Below are 17,936 nucleotides of genomic sequence, written 5' to 3' on the forward strand. Positions count from 1 at the left end.
TAACCCAACAACAGTGCTGTTCTTACGCTGCTGCTCCGCTATGTCCGCCAGGCAAGCTGCCGGTGCTGCCAGCGCCACAGCATCTTTGGTGTCCCAAGCCCTAGGTCCATCCGCCCTTAACGTGACTTCCACAAGAAGCGCCAATAAAACTCTCTCTTTACCCTTGCGCGCCTTGCGTTACACTGTCAGAACCGAGAAGTTGCTATTGCGCAAAGCTCCTTTGTTTTTCCTTCGGCTTTCTGGTCTTCCGACTTTGGCACACTTAGTCAGTGATGCGCTGGGAATGCCGGCGCCGCTTGTTGGAGTGGCCGGCCAAGACGGAATGGAGGCAGCGGCAAGACAGGCAGGACCACAAACATGGACGGCGGCACTTTTGGAGGCAGCGGAATTGAGCAACATCAGGAGTCTGGGCGGCATGTTCAATTTCCTCTTCTCTAGATGGGCATTCGCCTGTCTTGCTATGGTATGACGAATGTAGTCCTTCGCCTGATCTCTGTGAAGCGGAAGGCTAATTTACTCTAGGCTTTGATATTGAACAGAGTCAATGTCTACGCATCTTCGAGACAGCGAATCTTCTTGACATGGGACAAGCGACTTGCTCTTCGGATCATCCCCATTCTTCTCTTCGTCAGCCAGATTCGCCAACTCCTACAAGCTATACGATGTCAGACGGCCCCGGAGTTCTCTCAATTTCGTTATGGCAAGCCTAGCAAGAGCGTCATGCTGGACTGGGCCACGTCGGGCGGCTGGCTTCACACACTGTCATCAGCTTTATTGTATGGTTCCACCGACCAAGATGCATGTACCGCTATTGGGATGGGTCGACCATCTCCTCACGTTAGAGCACCTTATGGCTCATTTTCCTTACTTTGGCCGACATTTCTACGCATATGCCTCTCGCAGTTGGTGGAAACGGTCTCATGCTCATTGCAACAGCTCCCATTGATGACCGAGACAGGTATGTCCGTTTTCGAGCATTCTCTAGCTTTCGCGGAAGCCGAGACCATGCTCTATAGCGCGCTAGGCTTGGGCTTCCTCGGTTCATCGAAATCAGCGACGGTGACAACCATAAGTGCGGCATCTCAGACAGCCACCACTCAACCGGCGGCAACATTCCATGCCTCTGCCACCGTCTTAGCTCTCACAGATGCTGCAACATCTTTATCTGGGCCACATGTCCTCGACCGCATGAATGTGCCGACAGAGGTTTTGCTCATTGCGTTGCTTTCGTGTTGTAACAGTCTATCATCCAATATCATCGCTGTATTCAACCGCCAGCGCTCGCTACGACTGATCAATACTGCCATCTGGGCCATTTGCTTCATGTCAGCTTTCGTCTGGGGATTTTTGACGGTAAGCAATCTCGCGAGGGTTGATGCAGATGGACGAGAAGGTCGACTCGTCAGCGGGTTACTGCATTTTCCAACTGTTTGCATTCTAGGCTTCACACCACATTTGCTCATTCTGCTTGGGATGAGCGCTTGTGTAGGGATCTACCTCTTGGCACTACTTCTTACTGCGCTGAGCCTCGGATCTAATGTGGAAATCCCACAGCCGACAAGTCTCCGGCAGCGGTTCGTGATTGCGCATGAGAACTTGCAGGCAGCACTCCAGATCAAAGGCATAAATATCAAATGGAACGAAGACGTCTACACTGCGCTATTACGTATTGGCTTCATTGCTCTTACCGCAGCGTCGGAAGCCGTTTTCCTCAACGAGGGAAGATCGGTCGAAGTTCGACGTTTTACTTGGCTTGAAGAAGAGCGCTTAGATGAAGCACGTCTAGACCGCGAATACCGGATGAACCGTCCCTCAACGACCGATTCGCATTTCCATATCACCGAAGAATATGGCATTCCTCCTGCTCCGGGTCTTGACGCCGCGCCCTCTGACTGGCAAAGTGGCTATGCCAAAGAGCGCAAGCTCAAGGACGCTGATGGCAAAAATCGCAATGCTGTTTTCGAAGGCGACAACGTCATTGTATATCCAAATCCCCGAACCAGCGGGGTCGGCGCAGTCCAGCGAAGTACCAGATTTTACCTTCTTTATTTGTTTTGGCGCGGCATACTGTTCCTCATGGGTGGGTGGATTGCTTTTTTCTTGGGGTTGTGTTTAGACCAAATAGGCATCACGGTGCGCCCAAATTGGCTGAGAAGGTTGATTGGCAAGTCGCAGAAGAAATCAACGAGCGAGAGAGAGAGAAGGAAGGTTGATAGTCCATCTTCACAGCACGACATGGTTGAATTCTGGTACTTGACCGACGAAGGGAATTTGGTCACTCCTGACAGGGATGAGTTGGACATCGAACACGAGATGCGAAGGCGAATCATGATGGAGCACCCAGGAGAGGATGCAAGAAAAGTGGAAAAGAAGGTGGATGACAGGCTCTACCAATGGTGGAAGATGCACGGCTGGTTCGGCACGAAGGACGACAGTGGTGACTATCGACCGCCACTAGAGGAGGACTTCGACGACACAACCAGCGTCATCTCCATGTCAACCGCTGCCAGCGCGTCCGATGACCGAGAATGGGAATCAGAGTCGGATGGTCGGCGTACCCCAACTCAAACAAGTCCATTTCCATCCAATCACACAACTCGAGAATCCACCCCTTTCGACTCACCTTTGGACACGGCCACCCTTGCTAGACTCCTTAATCCACCAGATCGCGCTTCAAAAGAGGAAGCCCGTCTGCTGGCATCACATCTCTCCGCCTCCGATCCCGCCAACCCCACCAACCCCTGGACCTACAACAACAAAATCCTCACCCGCTCCCAATACCGCCGCCAGCTCGAAACCGAACGAACGCGCATCCTCTTCGCTGGCCGTCGCCCACCTTCCCACCCCATCTCCTCCTCCGTCTCCGCCCAACCACCACCATCCTCCTCCTCTTCATCAGCTCACCGCCCCCTGACCGCCGCCGAAGAATCCGACATCCTCGAATCTCTTATCCTCTCCCGCCGCCAAAATATGCAGCAGCCACACAGCGCAGCATCATCAGCTTCGTCTTCAGGTCCACTTTGCGTGGTCTGTCAGGCTTCTTCACGGACGATCATTGCCTGGCCGTGTCGCTGTCTCTGTGTCTGCGAGGACTGTAGGGTCAGTCTGGCCCTGAACAATTTTGGGAACTGTGTTACTTGTCGGAGGAGCGTAGCCGGGTTTGTGAGGTTGTGGGTTCCTTGATGTGAGATCACGAATGAATGATTGAATGGATGGGCGGGGCTCTTTGAGAGTTAGGGAGGCAGGGATGGATTTGCGCTGATTCTTACGTCCGCCGGGGGGGTGGGGGGTTAGGCAAGGTCTTTAGGCCAGGTGTTTTGTTCCGCATTGTTGCGAGTATGCTACTTATCCAGTGGGGCATGAGGGCAGGTATGCAAGTAAGACAAGTTAAAATTCAAGGCTCGTGAAATGAGCTCTGTCCGGCTTTTGGGTTTAATGCTGGCATCTGGCTGACATGCTCACCCTTTGACGTGATCGCCACAATCGTAACCGTGATACTTCAACCGGAAATTATAGTATGTACAAACGAGTGCCAGGGATCCCAATTCCTTCATAACACTCGAGTCCCTTGGAATTCTTCAGTAAATGCCGAATGAAGGAAGAGCACATCCATCACGACTCATCACCCCTCCTCCTAGCCCAAGCGCTCTCCCCTGCACCTCCAGCACCGGCATCGGCAGCACCCTCCTCACCCCTCCGCTCCGCCTCAAGCATGCGATCAAATTCCCTCTGCGCCTGCTCCTTGGCTAACTGCCTCTCCGAGCCTTCCTTGCTGAAGCTGAAGCTGTCCCCGCTGGTCTCGTATTCGTCCTTGGCGCTCCTTTGTTGGAGTTGGCGGGCGCTGGCGGATTGGGGGCGGGATTGGCGCATGTGCGGGGGATGGGGTGGAGGGGGAGTCTGGAAAGGGATCATTTCCTGCTGTGGGGGAGGCGTCGTTGTCGTCGAAGAATGGGGATGAGGAGGAGGATGAGTCGTTGGGTGGATTGTATTCGGAGTCGAAGGTGCGGGGTTGGCGGTCGACTTTTTCGAGTGAGAAGGTGTTACGGTTGGAGGGGTCGGAGGAAGAGGGTGAGGAGCGCTGAGAGCGGGTGCGGGACTGCATTTGTGCATCACTGAGAAGACCGGTGTTGGATGATGTGTCGGAGTATGGATATTGTGAATGCTGTGAGGAGGGCGAGGTTGGCGAGTTGGCGTCTTGGACGTAGCCGCCTTTCGAACCACCATAGTACTCTCCGTAGCCTGAGGACTGCGAATCTGGCTGATCGGATGGTGAGGATGATTGACCAGCACCTTGGCCATCGGCGGTACCTCCAAAGCTTTGTTCGATCTTTCTTTTCAGGTCTTCTTGTATGTCCCGTTGTGCTCTTTGCAATGAACTTCTAAACTCCTGGGCAAGAGCTCTCGTTCGCTCATCCCTCATCATGTGTATAGCCTGCGCACTTCGGCCCATATACTCAAAGAGTGGTAGCAGCATCAGCCATGAAGCGCCTATATAGGCCATCGTCCTCGTTGTATGCCAGGCCATTCGGGCATATCGTCCGGTCAGAAAGGCTGCTCTCTGAAGCGGAAAGGCATCATAGCGCTCTACAGGTTTTGGCTTGCGCAGCGGGAATTTGAAAGTCTTTCTCTTGTAGAAAGCCCACGCGCATCCGGCAACAATACCTCCGTATGCTGCTGCTTGACTATAGACACGTTTACGACATAGGTGTAGTGCAACCCCTTCTGCTTCTGACTGCGTTAGGGGTCTGCCATTCAGTGTTTCCATGAGGCTCATAAGTTCAATCAGAGAGCGCGAGGTGATAGAGGTTCTGCCAGGGTTTCCAAAGGCGGCTCTGCGGGTGATACCTTGCACGGGCATTCGATCGAAAGGAATACGGTAATGGCGGAGCGGTCCTTTATTGGCTCGGTATCTTAAGTGAAGTTCTTCGGAAAGGACTGTAGCAGAGGCGTCGGCCACGGTGCGGGTGCTGTCAACAGTGAACTTCTCCGTGCCTGGTGCGAGTGCTCCATGAGGTTCATTGCCATCGGGTGGAGGGACCTCGTCATTTGCGAACCCATCTCCGGGGCTTAGGATGTCTTCGAGCACCATGTTTACACCTCGTGCAAGCAACGGAGACCATAACACCCTCGAGTACTGGACAGTATCTCGAAGTTGACACTGACGTCCAGCTCGGACATGCTTGGCATCTGTCCACGCGCATTCACATCTCCAAAGTTCAACTTCCCATTTCCCCACTTTCTCTGGCTTTCCCCATGTCCCACTCTCCTGCGGCGTTCTCTGGCACTACTACATAGTGCAAAACGGCATCAACGTCCAGCGCGGTCTGCAAGCGAGCCTTGAGAGGCAGTCTATTCGGCCAGTGTTACCGAGGTGAATTGGCGAACAACTCTGCGGCTGAATGCACGGCAGGCTGGCTACCAATTTCCACCACATCTTTTAATCGTTCCTTTTGCACGGTTTCAAGCTAAATTGCGCACAACATCTGGGGAGAAAGAGCTGTCTGTGCCCCCTCCGCTGCTTGCTCGGTTCTCCCATTGAAAATTGTCTACGTGCTTAAGCTTTCTACCTGCCCATCATGCCTCCAAAGAAAGTGGCCGACCAGCCCAAAAAGGCAAAACCTTCTGTGGACGACAAAACCTTTGGGATGAAGAACAAAAAAGGCGCGACTGCAAAGAAACAGATAGCCCAACTGCAAGCACAGTCCAAGTCCAATGTCTCGCCTGAGGAAAAGAAGAAGCAGGCTGAGAAGGAACAAAGGGCCAAGGACAAAGCTGCGGCCGAAGCAGCGCAGAAGGAAGCGGCCGAACTGTTCAAGCCTGTACAGGTCCAGAAGGTCCCTTTTGGAGTCGACCCGAAGACGGTGCTTTGCCAGTTCTTCAAAAAGGGACTTTGCGAAAAGGGACGGAAATGCAAATTTAGCCACGACCTGGACATTGAGCGAAAGGGGCAGAAGAGGGATCTCTATCAAGACACTCGAACTTCAGAAAAAGAAGAAAAGGAAAAGGACAATATGGACGATTGGGACGAGGAGAAGCTACGGAAGGTGGTTATCAGCAAGCACGGGAACCCGAAGACCACGACAGATAAAGTATGCAAGTACTTTATCCAAGCGGTGGAGGAGGGCAAATATGGCTGGTTCTGGACTTGTCCGAACGGAGGGGACAAGTGCATGTACCGGCATAGCCTTCCACCAGGGTACGAAGACGTCCATCTTGTGCTATACTGAACACTACTAACCGTCTCCTCAGATTCGTATTGAAGACGAGAGAACAAAGACTGGCAGAGAAAGCGTTAATGGAGAAATCGCCCCTCAAGACCCTCACGCTAGAAGACTTCCTCGAATCCGAGAGACACAAACTGACTGGCACTCTCACCCCTGTCACACCCGAAACATTCGCCAAATGGAAGAAGGACAGGCTCGACAAGAAAGCGGCAGAGGTTGAAGCCCAGAAAGCAAAAGACGCTACTGGCAAAGCAATGTTCGAGAGTGGCGACTGGAAGGATTCAGAAGACGAGGACAGCGACGCCGAAGACGACGACGACGACGGCAAATGGAACCTCGAAGCCATGCGAAGGGAGACAGAGAGGCTGCGCGAGCTGAAAGAGCAAGAACGGCTTGCCAAACTCAACGGAGAGCCTCTCCCAGCAGCGAACGATGTCAACGGCTCTACCGACAGCGGCGGTGACGGCCGCAGCGAGAGTGGTGGATCTGAGAGCAATGGCGAAGGGCCGTCAGGCGAAAGCTAAAAAGCAAATGTTATATGATACATGAGGAGTTGTAGTTCTTGAGAGAAATCACATTCGACATTTAGCGGCTGTTTTCCACAGTTAGATATTCCTCAGGTCTGAATGGCGGCGAGGATGGGGGACGAGTGGTATTCTTACCAGATCACGATCACAATACATAATTTAGCAGTCCTTTTATGTGACAGTCACACAGCCCAGATCCATGGGAGGCTCATGGATACAGAGACGGCAATTGCGGGCATAACTTACACGTCACTTACATATTACAATTACTTGATACCACCAAAAAGTGCATTCTTCAGGGATAGACTCTTGGCGTTCTCCTCCTCCTCCTACTCCTACTCCTGCTAGTCAGACTTCAAAATCTCCACCATCAACAAGCAATTTAAACATGACAGATCTCCAAAGGATGCATAAGATACACTGAAAATCTGACCCGAATCTATCGTGTCAGCAAACTATGAGAGGATGATTACTTTTATATGACCATTTCTCACAAGACTACAGTAGTACTTCGATTCGTCACTACAAAGCTGTTTTGTGTACATCCATTCTAAAGAGTCAAATCATTACATCTAACTTCTTTTGAGCATAGCTGATCTGTACAGATTCGGCTTACAGCTAAAGATACTAGCGCTGAGCTAACATTACTTCAGGCCTCCTCCGTAGAACTCATTGGCCTGCTGATCATCGTCATTCCAGTGTAGAGAGTCGTGAAAAGTAATTTAAATAAGCTAAGAGATAGCCTGCCAAGGATAGCATCATCCTTGTAATGTCATTTCAAGTATTTCCGGGGCTGAAGCTTATATCCAGCCTAAAACGTCACAAGAACTGCCACTGATATGTCCCTTAAGCAACCACTATTCTAGGGCACTTTGGCTTTCACATCAGACACCTGGACGCCAAAGGTCATCTAATGCCTCACTGCTTCGGGCATCAGCAGGCCCAAAGCTTACAGAGAAGTCAAATGACATAACTGTCATGAGTCCCCATCTTTGGCAAGCTATCTCTTAGCGTATTTTAACTACTTTTGATGAATGACCCGTACTATTACTAGTCCGAGGTACACATGCACAAAGCCTACATGGCTAAGGCCGCACTCAACCATAGCGCCATGTTAATCAAACTAGCGAATTCCCGATTCGACACTTGGACAATTGGACACTTTAGCAACTCTTCCAGCCCTTGACCATCTCAGAGGCGGAGGCCTAGTAATGATTGTGGTTCAAGAATCACCACGTCTCACCCACCGAGGCCATGCTTGCCTATGGCAGGCTAGCATGACTGTATCGAAACATTCATCCTTGGAACGAGCAGCTTCGAGGACGGCCAGTTTCTGATCGGGCAAAGTCACCAGGTACTACCATGGTACTAGTAAAACAACAAAGCCTTGCCAGGGGTAGTTAAGAGAGAGAGGATGCAGATGCAGATGCATGACTTCCTTCTAAAGGTACCGTGCGCTGTCCACCAATCCCAGCTTTGGCTTTTCCGCCCCCATACTACGTACTCTTCATTTTGCACACCCCTGTTACGCTGCCCCAAGAATAAAACTTTTACGACGAATCGGATGCAGTCGAAACCTCTCTGGCTGTCTGTCATGGCGTTTTCTCTGGCGTTTCCAGCGGTCTTGATCGACCAAGCACTTCATACCTCGTATTCGAGACATTGATTGCTCGCCTTTGATTCTTTTTAGTGCCATCGAATGTGAGATGCCCATTAACGGTTGATTTGGATTTGGCCTTGTGTCGAGGATGACAAGCTGTTTGTCTGTTTTGATCTTCGTTGCAGTTAAACTTGCCTTTGCTATGCCGGAAGCTGCTCTTACACAGCAGCCATTGCACAAGATCACCAGACCCATGACCACAACTACTCCCTTGCCAACCCTAACCAGCTGTCCAAGCCTTGGGAGACGACAGGACAGCTCATACCCCACAATATGTGGTTACAGCAATGGCATTCGCCAAGCCGCTCGGACCGCAGAGCCTGGATGGGCTTGTACCACAGATGTCGTCCACGGCATGTGGGGCTTTTGTCAGACGTCGGTGTATGCGGCAGGGCAATGTACGTTGGGAGGCAACTGTGTTGACGAATTTGCGTGCACAACTGGCTGTGGGAGGGTCGGAGACACTTCCCTCAGGACCTTTACGTGGTGAGCAGACACTCGTGCGGGTGACTCCTGGCTTCTCTCGAACAGAGTTTGGTCTGAGAATCGGGGGTACCATGCTTCGCCAGATCTCGCGCTGATTGTTGTTTTCAGCTCCACCAGTCAATACTGCACGGATGCTCTGTTGACAGTCGAGCCGTCTCAAGTATATCTTTACAAGGGCTGTGGAGACTACCCAGCGACCGATCTACTCCAGGCTACATTCAGCATCACATCTCAACGTACTTCGTCTACAATATCACGACAGGTCACGTCGGCAATATCAACTATACCACCGCTTTCAACACCATCCACAGCTGCCGAAGAATCCGCTTCCTCTACCACATCTGTCACATCCCCGGCTAGTCCGTCCTCGGTCAGCTTACCGGAGCAGCAAAATAACAATGGAGCTATCGTTGGAGGAGTCGTAGGTGGAGTTGCACTCATTTTTTTCATGGTTTTGGCAGTGCTTTGGATTCGGAAACGGAAGGGCGGTAATGCACAAGTGCCAGCCTATTCTGAGCAAAAGCCGGTTTGGGCCCACGAGCTGCCGCCTTGATATGCGGGAAAGTTGTTTGAGAGAACTGGCCGGCGGTTTGCGTGAGGATTTCCCAGCCAAAACCACATTCCGTCCACTATGTGCAGGAGGCACCTGACGATCCCCAGAATCTTAAGGCCCCCCTTAGAGCTCCTAGTAAGATACTAGGGGCGGCGTTTACAGTACCTTATACGCTATGAGGGGATTTCCAGCTCCTCACAGGCTAAATTGAACAAAGTGGCTTTCGGATATAGGATCCGTCGAGGGCTTGTTAGAGGCTCTTGTACGGCTTCCATCAATGTATCATCCTTTACATTGATGGAGCCATTTGAGTGCTCTAGGTTAGCTGAGGAACTATGCGAGGCCTGGTCGCCAATTGCTATTCTGCCAAGCGCCACAGGATATGTTCAATCTGTGAATCCAGAATCCAGAATCCTGAATCCAGATTCAGAAAGAGGATCCTTGACGTGTGAGAGACGACACTATTGGCTGCAGCATTAGCCTCAGCAGTGACCTTGGTAAAGTTCTAGGTTACTACTAATCAACCGACAACGCGAAGGATTCAAGTGGCTGGCAGTGCAAGGCAATGTACACGTGGAGCTCGTCTTTGATTGGCTGGCAGAATTCATCTCCCCCTTAACCATCTTGACAAGGCCGTTTGGAAATATTCGGCTCAGTTTGGGGCCCCCGTACGGAGTACGACGTCCTGAACTTGGTGATGACTACGCAGGCATAACCTTTGACTTGTTTTCGTCATGGCACAGGAGGCCATCTTCAATGTCATAAGAGCCAGTTGTCGCCATCCACGCCATCAACCTAAGCTGATGCCGAAACCCATCACCCATTCAGCGCGTATCCCGTTGGCAGCAGTCTAGATTACAGCATTCCCTGCTAATTACGTGCCCATCATGTACGCAATGTTTCTCTGTGCATTGTTACTAGCTATTCCCCATGGCACACTGGGCCAGGCAGACTATCTGGCAAATGCAGAGACGGCCGCCGCTCCTCTGCTGTTCAAGCTGTACAATATGAGCAGTGGCCTCTGGGACACCACCGGCTGGTGGCAAAGCTCCAATACCATGACCACGTTAGGAGACCTCGCTGCTATAGACCCGAATGCAGAAGACTCTGTCAGCGCCATATTTGCCAACACTCATGTGCAGGCTCCAAATACTCACCGGGATTTTCTGAACGACTTCTACGACGATGAGGGTTGGTGGGCGCTAGGCTGGATCAATGCACACGACATCACTCAGGAACCAGAGTACCTCCAAACCGCGGTCGACATCTTTGAGGACATGACTGGCGGATGGGGCACTCCTTGTGGTGGCATCTGGTGGGACAAGGCCCATACTCAGGTCGTCGCTATCGCCAATGAGCTCTTCTTCAGCGTGGCTGCCTCCCTAGCCAATCGCAAGCCGGATGAGCGTGACTACTATCTCGACTGGGCGCAGAGGTCACGCGACTGGTTCGAGAAGAGCGGCTTGGTCAATGCGCAGGGTGTGGTCAACGATGACCTTGCCTTGGCCACATGCAAGAACCCCGGGGATACTGTTTGGTCCTACAACCAGGGCGTCATTCTGGGTGCATACGTCGAGCTCGCTAAAGCCGATGCCAATGAGGCTCATCTCACAGCCGCCTCTTCTATTGCCACCGCCACTATCGCCAACCTCACCGACGCTAACCAAATCCTTCATGACGTCTGTGAACCAAATTGCGACGTCACCGCCGCCCAGTTCAAAGGCGTCTTCATGCGCAACCTCCGAATCTTGCACAACGCTGCCCCCCGAGCCGAGTTCGCCACCTTCATCAACAAGAACGCGGACAGTATCTGGGCCAACAACCGCATCACCTCTGGCTCCGACACCCTGTTGGGTCATGTCTGGTCCGGTCCGTTCATCCCACCAGCCAACGCGACGACGCAGAGTTCCGCTCTCGACGCCCTGGTGGCTGCAGCATCAATTGCACAATGACGGTCAAGCAGTGCTCCCACCAACAGTAGCGCTCCCCCTGTGAGCAGCAGCAGCAACAACAGCAGCAGCCCCCAGCATTCTGTCTGTGCTCGGTCATTCGAGCTCCGGCCCTGGATCTGGCTTCCACTTTCAGTTCTCGTCTCTGGGTCCCTCTGCCATTATTTCTGAGAAGGGCCCAGGCAAGATCTGCAGTCGCTGTCTCGCTGCTGCTACGTGTATGCTGGCAGGCAAAGATGTGGTGCCTCGGACATGATTGGAATCCCTCCACCAAGTCCGTTCGGTAGCACATAATCTGTGGGCCAACATCCTACCTGCCTCACGCCCTGAGTTCTATTGGGGAGCACTGCAATTTATCGTCAGAAATCTGTACGAGTAGCTCAAGCATTGGCGATAGTAGTCCGCCATATCTGTACAGGTAATCACCTTCCATGATCCATTGGGCGTTTTCACCCCTGGTTTTTTATACCCATAGAATAGATCCAGCTGCTCGACCCGTATCAATAGACCAGATAACACTCCGTCAGGGACAAACTGTTTTCTTAGACGAGCTTGGGAAAATCGAGGGAGAAATGTTACAAAGCCAGCTGGAAATAATCTAGCATGCCAGATTATTTATTTACTTTTCATTTCCTTGCATATGCCTTTCTGCGCAGATAAGAAAAATGAAAAATGAAAACTGAAAAATGAGGATGACACTCGTGTGACCCCATCGACGCCGCGTCGATTGACCATTTCGAGCTGTTGTAGTTACTATTTATTCAGTATCAGGGTCAGGAGGAGACCCAGCCCATAGTTACCTCGAAAAGCGCACAGAAAAGCCCCGGGGGAGGGGGGGGCCCTTGGCTACACTGATAAAGTACTGAGTATATCTATGGCAGCATGTTCTTCCCCACACAGACAACATTTACTGTAGCAAACGACATGGCCGGCCGGGGCGCACCAGTCCCAATTATAGTCTATAATTAATTAAGAAATCAACCGGATCCATATAGATGTCAACCTTGATGGCCGGTGGGAGTAGCGTCATGAATCGGTGTTGGATCTCCGTTAGGATGACAGTGCGGGCGACTCGATCGAGCCCTGCTTGCTTCCTCGCGAGCACCGGTGCAGCGAGGTGCGCAATTCATGAATTACGTTCCGATAGCAAGCAGAGAGGGATGCGTGAAGGGGTGGCATAAGTGAGCCGCTCCACAATGGTACACGATGATTTCTGACCTCGAAACAGGTCATGTTAAGAGCTATTGCAAGAGCTGGCTACAGGTGTCTATCGACTTTGACCGTGAGAAATCCCTTACCTCCCCGGGACATATCGATCAATCGGTACAGCGGTTCGTCGTCTTTCGCTATCTCTATTGTCACCGCCTTCGCGTCGGTCACGATACCGTTCCTCTCGACCTCGCCTGTGAGGACTGCGGCTGCGCTCTCTGTCTCGTTCGCCATCACGGTCACGGTCACGATCACGATCTCGGTCTCGGTCTCGATCCCGTGTCCGCTCATGAGACCTATAGCTTTCGCCATCTCGTCTTCGGTCCTTGTAATCGTCACGCTCCGTTTCACGGTCTCGCCTCCGCTCTTTGTAGTCGTCACGGTCTCTTTCGCGCTCTCTATCATGATCTCGTTCGCGGTACTTTGGTCTCTCCTTGTCTCGATCCGTTTCAACCTCCTTTGAGCGTGAGCCGCGATGGATGCCACCTCCAGGCACGTATCGATCGATGTTGAAGGGTGATGCCGACCTCAGGATCCGAGACCTTTTCGCTTCCTCCCTCTCGTCACGATCTCGATAGCTGTGTCGCCTGTCCCGGTCGTCATCGCGATAGCTCCTGCGGTGGCTAGAAGATGGCGATTTCGCCTCTTGAAGGTACTCCCCTTCCTCCCGGGTCTTGCTTTGACTACCATGACTGCCAGCAACACTCGCAGCATCAGCTTGACTCTCGCCTTTCAAGTATGCCTTTGCTTCTTTCTCGCGCTCCTGCCGTTCTTTCTGTTTTTGATACTCAATCTCTGCGCGACGTTCATCATCAGTCCTCGAAGATCTATGTCGGTCTCTGGATCGACTGCGACTTCGTTTTCGGTCTCTCTTATCATCGTACGTATCTCTACGCTTGCTGTCTCGTTCTCTGGATCTGTCGGTTCGCCTGAGACGCTCGACCATAGCTGCTTTGCGCCCGCTTGACTCGGCAGCCTCGGCTCTTTCGAAGTCAAATTCGTGCTTGGGCCGTGATTTGCCTGCGAGCGCCTTGCTTTCATTTAAAAGCAGCTCCAAAGCAATGTCGTCCAAAGCTTTCTCATCAAGTGGTGCACCATCACTGGCGCTCTTGTCCTTAGGTGTAGCTGCATTCGAATTCTTCCGTTCATCAACGTATCGGCTGCTGTGGTAAGGGGAATCTCTGTGACTTCGGTCACGTAGCCTGTCCCGTCCTCGATCTCGATCTCGATCCCTTTCTCGTTCGCGATCGCGCTCTCGCTCTCGCTCTCTTTCTTCCCGCCTACGCCGATAATCTTCCTCTCGTGCCTCTTCTTCCTCCCTCCTCCGCCTCCGACGCTCTTCTCGCTCCTTCTCACGCTGCTCCTCATATTTCCTTTCCTCTTCGCGTCTTCTCTCTCGGTCGAGTCTTCTACGTTCCTCCTCTGCCTCCCTTTTTTTCCTATCCTCTTCCTCCTTCTTCTTCTGCGCCTCTCTACGTTTCTTCTCCTCAGCCTCCATCAGCTTCCTCTTGATCTCCTCCATCTGCCTATCCAAGTCTGCCAGCTTTGCACGATTCTTCTCCCTCTCAGCAGCCTTTGCCTCAAACTCCTTTGCGTAATCTTCGTCAGTCTTGCTCCCTATGCGCTCTTCTTCTGCAGCTTTCTCCTCTCCAACTTCAGCCTTCCGGATCGATCGTAGAATTTCCAAGTAATGGTCGACATGCATAGTAAGCAGTTGATCAATTTCGGACTCGACATCTTTGTAAACGCCTCTTCGATCGACAGCGCCTTCAATCAACGTGGCAGCCGTGCCGCGTTCGCGACTGAGGATTTTAGGATCCTGGTCAACTTCCGCTTCAGCGGCTTCATGGATGCGAGAGGTGAGGTTTTTCTTCCCGTCCGAAGAAGTAAACTCAGCCCATATCTTCTTGCGAAGACTATCAAATCCGCCCTTCTTCTTGAATGCGTAGTTGAGATTGTCAATCGCTATGCGTTTGTCTCTAGCAACAGGGAGCTCGGAGAGCTTAAAACGAGGGCGTATGATGGAAGGAGGAGGTGTCGGCAATCCCGTGACAACTGTATCAGGCATATCATGTGCTTCGACGACCGTCAGAGCGGAGACAAGATCGAGGATATGTGCTGTCGGTGGACCAAGATCATAATGTCTTTGACAATAATTTGTACTCCCTAGTTACAGTACTGCAAAGAATTCGCGACCGTCGCTCGAAAGTCAGTCAGGCTCGGCAAAACCTTCTTTAGGCGGTACTTCAACCTTAGGCTTCCAATGCGAGTAATGATTTGAGCTCATCCCACAACATCCAGGCCCAAGTACACGTGAGAAGCGAGATCTATTCCGCGAGAATCTACCATATTCACCCTGTGAACACCTGAAACATTGTCACCCTTCACCCGCGCACAAGTGGTGCGCTTCTCTAACAGCCATGGTGCATAAAATTCTCTTCTGGGCCGGCTTCGGTACGTTTGCTTTTCTATGCAAAGAGTCCTTCTTGGTTCCTTCCTTACTGATGCCCGTCTACAGGCATTGCGACGCGACTTCTACAGCTCGGCATTGAGATGCGCCCACTGTTTCAGCGAGGTTCTTTGTGGGTTTACACTCTTTTTGCGGGTGTGGGAGGCTCCTTCGGCTATTGGATGAAGGGCGTGGAAGATCGACAACTAAAGATGTTACAGCAGAGAAAAGAGATATTAATAGAGAAAAGGAGGAGGAGGGCCGAACGGGAAGCGGTCGAGGGAGGACTGAACCTGGTGCAACCGGCCGTGGAGGCAGCGCCGGCAGAAACGGCTGGGGTTCTTGCTGCCACGAGTTGAGGGAGTACTTCGGAGAAGAGAGTTCTGCACAGCTTGCAGGTCACAGCACGCATAGGGAGAATGTAGATGGCTACCTTGTACAAAGATTACGAGCGCATGAATGAATGGTGAGCAGGAGGGTAATCCTTCACTCCATGGCCTTGCGGACAACAACAGAAGCTTTACAACGACCCAATGCTTCTCATGTCAATTAAGCTCTAGAAATCTTCGTGTCCCTCTTCGGGCCAAAGTACTGAGCCATGGACTTTGATGGGTTCAGGGTGTCAAACACGTCCAAGACAGCAGCCGGAATCAGTTCTGTGGTTGCTTTTGAGTGTTACCAATACTACTGGATGTCTTATTTCAGCCCCAAGCCAACCACAGGAGTCGCTTCTCTATTCTTCTGAGCATCTTGGCCTGCAACTCCAGCCACCGGCTTATCGCCCAAACCTTTGCTGATCACCTCGTGGAAGTCAAGCCCGACACTCTTCAGTGCTTCTTCATGCTCCCCAATCAGTAGCAGGCACTCGTTCCATACTGTACCACCTCTTTCCACGCTGCTGAGCTGCCTTACCAAGGTGACATTTAGCTGCTCCAAATGTTCTTTGGCCCACTTGATACAAGCGCTCATCATCAAGGGCGGAAAACAGGCCTGATAAATGCTGACAGTATTTTTGACAATTGTGAAGTATACAAATGATACCTGAAATATGTATTTGTGAAGGTCACCTTCAAAGACACATTGACGGGCACGCTTGATGAGGGTGTCTGTACGAGCCTGTAGGTAAGCTTCGCGAGCGCGGTCCTCAAAGCCGAGCCGGCTGAGCCACGATGTGTGCGCTTTGGTGGCTTCCAAAAACGAGGGCGTGTCAATCAGAGCACGGGTAAGGGTTGCGGCAAGCTTGGAGGCCCGTTCATCAACCTTCAGCAGAATTAGATCTTGCGCAACAGCATTGCCTTTGAGACCTCTGGCGAGTTTGCGTAAACGTTCGATCTTGGCAACAGCTGATTCGAAACGCCGCAGGGCGATGTCGATATCAAGATCATCGATTTGGCCCTCGACCCATCGTAGATTCTGCTGCCTTCCATCCACATCTATCAGAACCTCTGGTTTCTCTCGTGATGAGTTTATGGTGTCCATGATCTCTGTCTTCTTCGCTGGAGCTAGATCACGGGAGGCGAAGTAGTTCAAAGCATCTGTTGGGGTGCTACCCTTTTCAGTCTCGGATCTCGCTGATCTCCGCAATTCTTCCACCGTCTTGCGAAATGTCAAAAGCAGGTCGTTCTTGGCTGACTCATTCTTTTGGTCATGACGATATGTGAAGGACTTACTGGCGGTCCGAATATTAATGGCAGTACCAATGTTGCGCTCGTCCACGATGCCATCAGCTCCACCCTGTGTGAGATTTGCTCCTAAATCGACAAGATCGATTTCTTGTAATGGCCAGCATTCTTCGGCAACTAGCTTGGTAGGTGCTGGACCTTTCTGAGGACTGTTCGGGTCCATTCGTTTCCGCTTCTTGGAGGCGACCAGCAAATGATCGTTGAGCAGAACAATATGGACGGGCCTCTTAGGCTTCCAGGTAGCCGAGTCCAGTTCAACCCAATGAGGTGTTTCAAGGACGATATGTCTGCCTGGAATGGCAGGGAGGAATTTCTGTGATCTTTCGACATTCTTCCACAATGTCTGAAGCTGTACATTCCACATACTCTCCAGATTGGCCACAGAGCTTCGATTTGCATTTCTTCTGGAAGACATGCGCTCATTGGGTGTAGGCGATTTCATGCCATTGAGGGTGTTCCCATTTGCTTGCCCAAGTGCCCCTGTCAATTCAGACATCAATCCACGCAATGTATCGATTTCTCCTTTGAGCTTCTCGGCCTCCTTACTAATCTTGATAAATTGCGTGCGATTCTGGTACACATTCTGCTGTAGGTCTGTTAACGTCCGATCCTTGATCTTCCTCAAGCTATTCTGGTAATCTCGAATGTCTTGCTCAGAGGCGGTGGAGAGTAAATCAGTGATATCTGTTCGGACGTCAGCGCATTTTCCGGGTTTTAGACTGGTTCCCCTCACATTGTTCCGGCTGCAGATTTGAATCTCTTAAGGCCCCGATATCAACTCGAATTGGTTGCGCGCTTTCTGATGTTCCCGGTCGACCTGCCGATCGTGGTCTTGACCACCTCTTGGGTACTCCAGGCTGCCCAGGTAGGCTCGGTACGGGTGGGGCATTCGTGAAGTCTGGCAACTGGTTGAAGCGCGTTGAGTAACGCCTCTTCACCAGGTCCGAAGTCGCTGCCGACTGCTGATTTTTCTCGCGAGGCACGGCAATGGACCTTCCAGATGTACTGGGTGCTTGCTTTGAAGGAATAGGTCCTGATATCTCTTGCACTTTTGGTCGCCTTCCACCTTTCCTCCGCAACGTCAATCCAATGCCATCACTCATGTTGGACACTCTGCACGAAAGTGGTGTAGGAACGACAGAGTGCGGTCAAAGGTAGGGAGTGAGGAGGTATTTCGAAGATCATGGTGGTGATGGC

The 17,936-nt window shown here is 51.7% G+C and overlaps 8 protein-coding genes across 8 annotated transcripts; 5 read left to right on the forward strand and 3 right to left on the reverse strand.

Moving 5' to 3' along the window:
* Nucleotides 1-40: 40 nt before the first annotated feature.
* EPUS_08182 (uncharacterized protein) lies at nt 41-3,183 on the forward strand (the record flags this gene model as incomplete). Its single annotated transcript, XM_007807216.1, has 2 exons — nt 41-463; nt 523-3,183. The coding sequence occupies 2 exons, from the start codon at nt 41-43 to the stop codon at nt 3,181-3,183; spliced, it is 3,084 nt and encodes a 1,027-aa protein (XP_007805407.1).
* Nucleotides 3,184-3,718: 535 nt separating this feature from the next.
* On the reverse strand, nt 3,719-5,089 carry EPUS_08183 (uncharacterized protein; the record flags this gene model as incomplete). Its single annotated transcript, XM_007807217.1, has 1 exon — nt 3,719-5,089. The coding sequence occupies one exon, from the start codon at nt 5,087-5,089 to the stop codon at nt 3,719-3,721; it is 1,371 nt and encodes a 456-aa protein (XP_007805408.1).
* Nucleotides 5,090-5,576: 487 nt separating this feature from the next.
* Nucleotides 5,577-6,748, forward strand: EPUS_08184 (uncharacterized protein; the record flags this gene model as incomplete). The annotated part of the gene is made up of 2 exons (XM_007807218.1): nt 5,577-6,196; nt 6,250-6,748. The coding sequence occupies 2 exons, from the start codon at nt 5,577-5,579 to the stop codon at nt 6,746-6,748; spliced, it is 1,119 nt and encodes a 372-aa protein (XP_007805409.1).
* A 1,950-nt stretch (nt 6,749-8,698) lies between these two features.
* EPUS_08185 (uncharacterized protein) lies at nt 8,699-9,450 on the forward strand (the record flags this gene model as incomplete). Its single annotated transcript, XM_007807219.1, has 2 exons — nt 8,699-8,943; nt 9,006-9,450. 2 exons carry the CDS (start codon nt 8,699-8,701, stop codon nt 9,448-9,450), a joined length of 690 nt encoding a protein of 229 aa, XP_007805410.1.
* An 887-nt stretch (nt 9,451-10,337) lies between these two features.
* On the forward strand, nt 10,338-11,402 carry EPUS_08186 (uncharacterized protein; the record flags this gene model as incomplete). The annotated part of the gene is made up of 1 exon (XM_007807220.1): nt 10,338-11,402. One exon carries the CDS (start codon nt 10,338-10,340, stop codon nt 11,400-11,402), a length of 1,065 nt encoding a protein of 354 aa, XP_007805411.1.
* A 1,291-nt stretch (nt 11,403-12,693) lies between these two features.
* Nucleotides 12,694-14,676, reverse strand: EPUS_08187 (uncharacterized protein; the record flags this gene model as incomplete). Its single annotated transcript, XM_007807221.1, has 1 exon — nt 12,694-14,676. One exon carries the CDS (start codon nt 14,674-14,676, stop codon nt 12,694-12,696), a length of 1,983 nt encoding a protein of 660 aa, XP_007805412.1.
* Nucleotides 14,677-15,028: 352 nt separating this feature from the next.
* On the forward strand, nt 15,029-15,416 carry EPUS_08188 (uncharacterized protein; the record flags this gene model as incomplete). The annotated part of the gene is made up of 2 exons (XM_007807222.1): nt 15,029-15,062; nt 15,127-15,416. 2 exons carry the CDS (start codon nt 15,029-15,031, stop codon nt 15,414-15,416), a joined length of 324 nt encoding a protein of 107 aa, XP_007805413.1.
* A 337-nt stretch (nt 15,417-15,753) lies between these two features.
* Nucleotides 15,754-17,842, reverse strand: EPUS_08189 (uncharacterized protein; the record flags this gene model as incomplete). Its single annotated transcript, XM_007807223.1, has 2 exons — nt 15,754-17,423; nt 17,473-17,842. The coding sequence occupies 2 exons, from the start codon at nt 17,840-17,842 to the stop codon at nt 15,754-15,756; spliced, it is 2,040 nt and encodes a 679-aa protein (XP_007805414.1).
* Between the last annotated feature and the right edge of the window lie 94 nt (nt 17,843-17,936).

Source organism: Endocarpon pusillum, assembly GCF_000464535.1.
Source record: "Endocarpon pusillum Z07020 unplaced genomic scaffold scaffold6688, whole genome shotgun sequence".
NCBI classification, from domain to species: Eukaryota; Fungi; Ascomycota; class Eurotiomycetes; order Verrucariales; family Verrucariaceae; genus Endocarpon; species Endocarpon pusillum.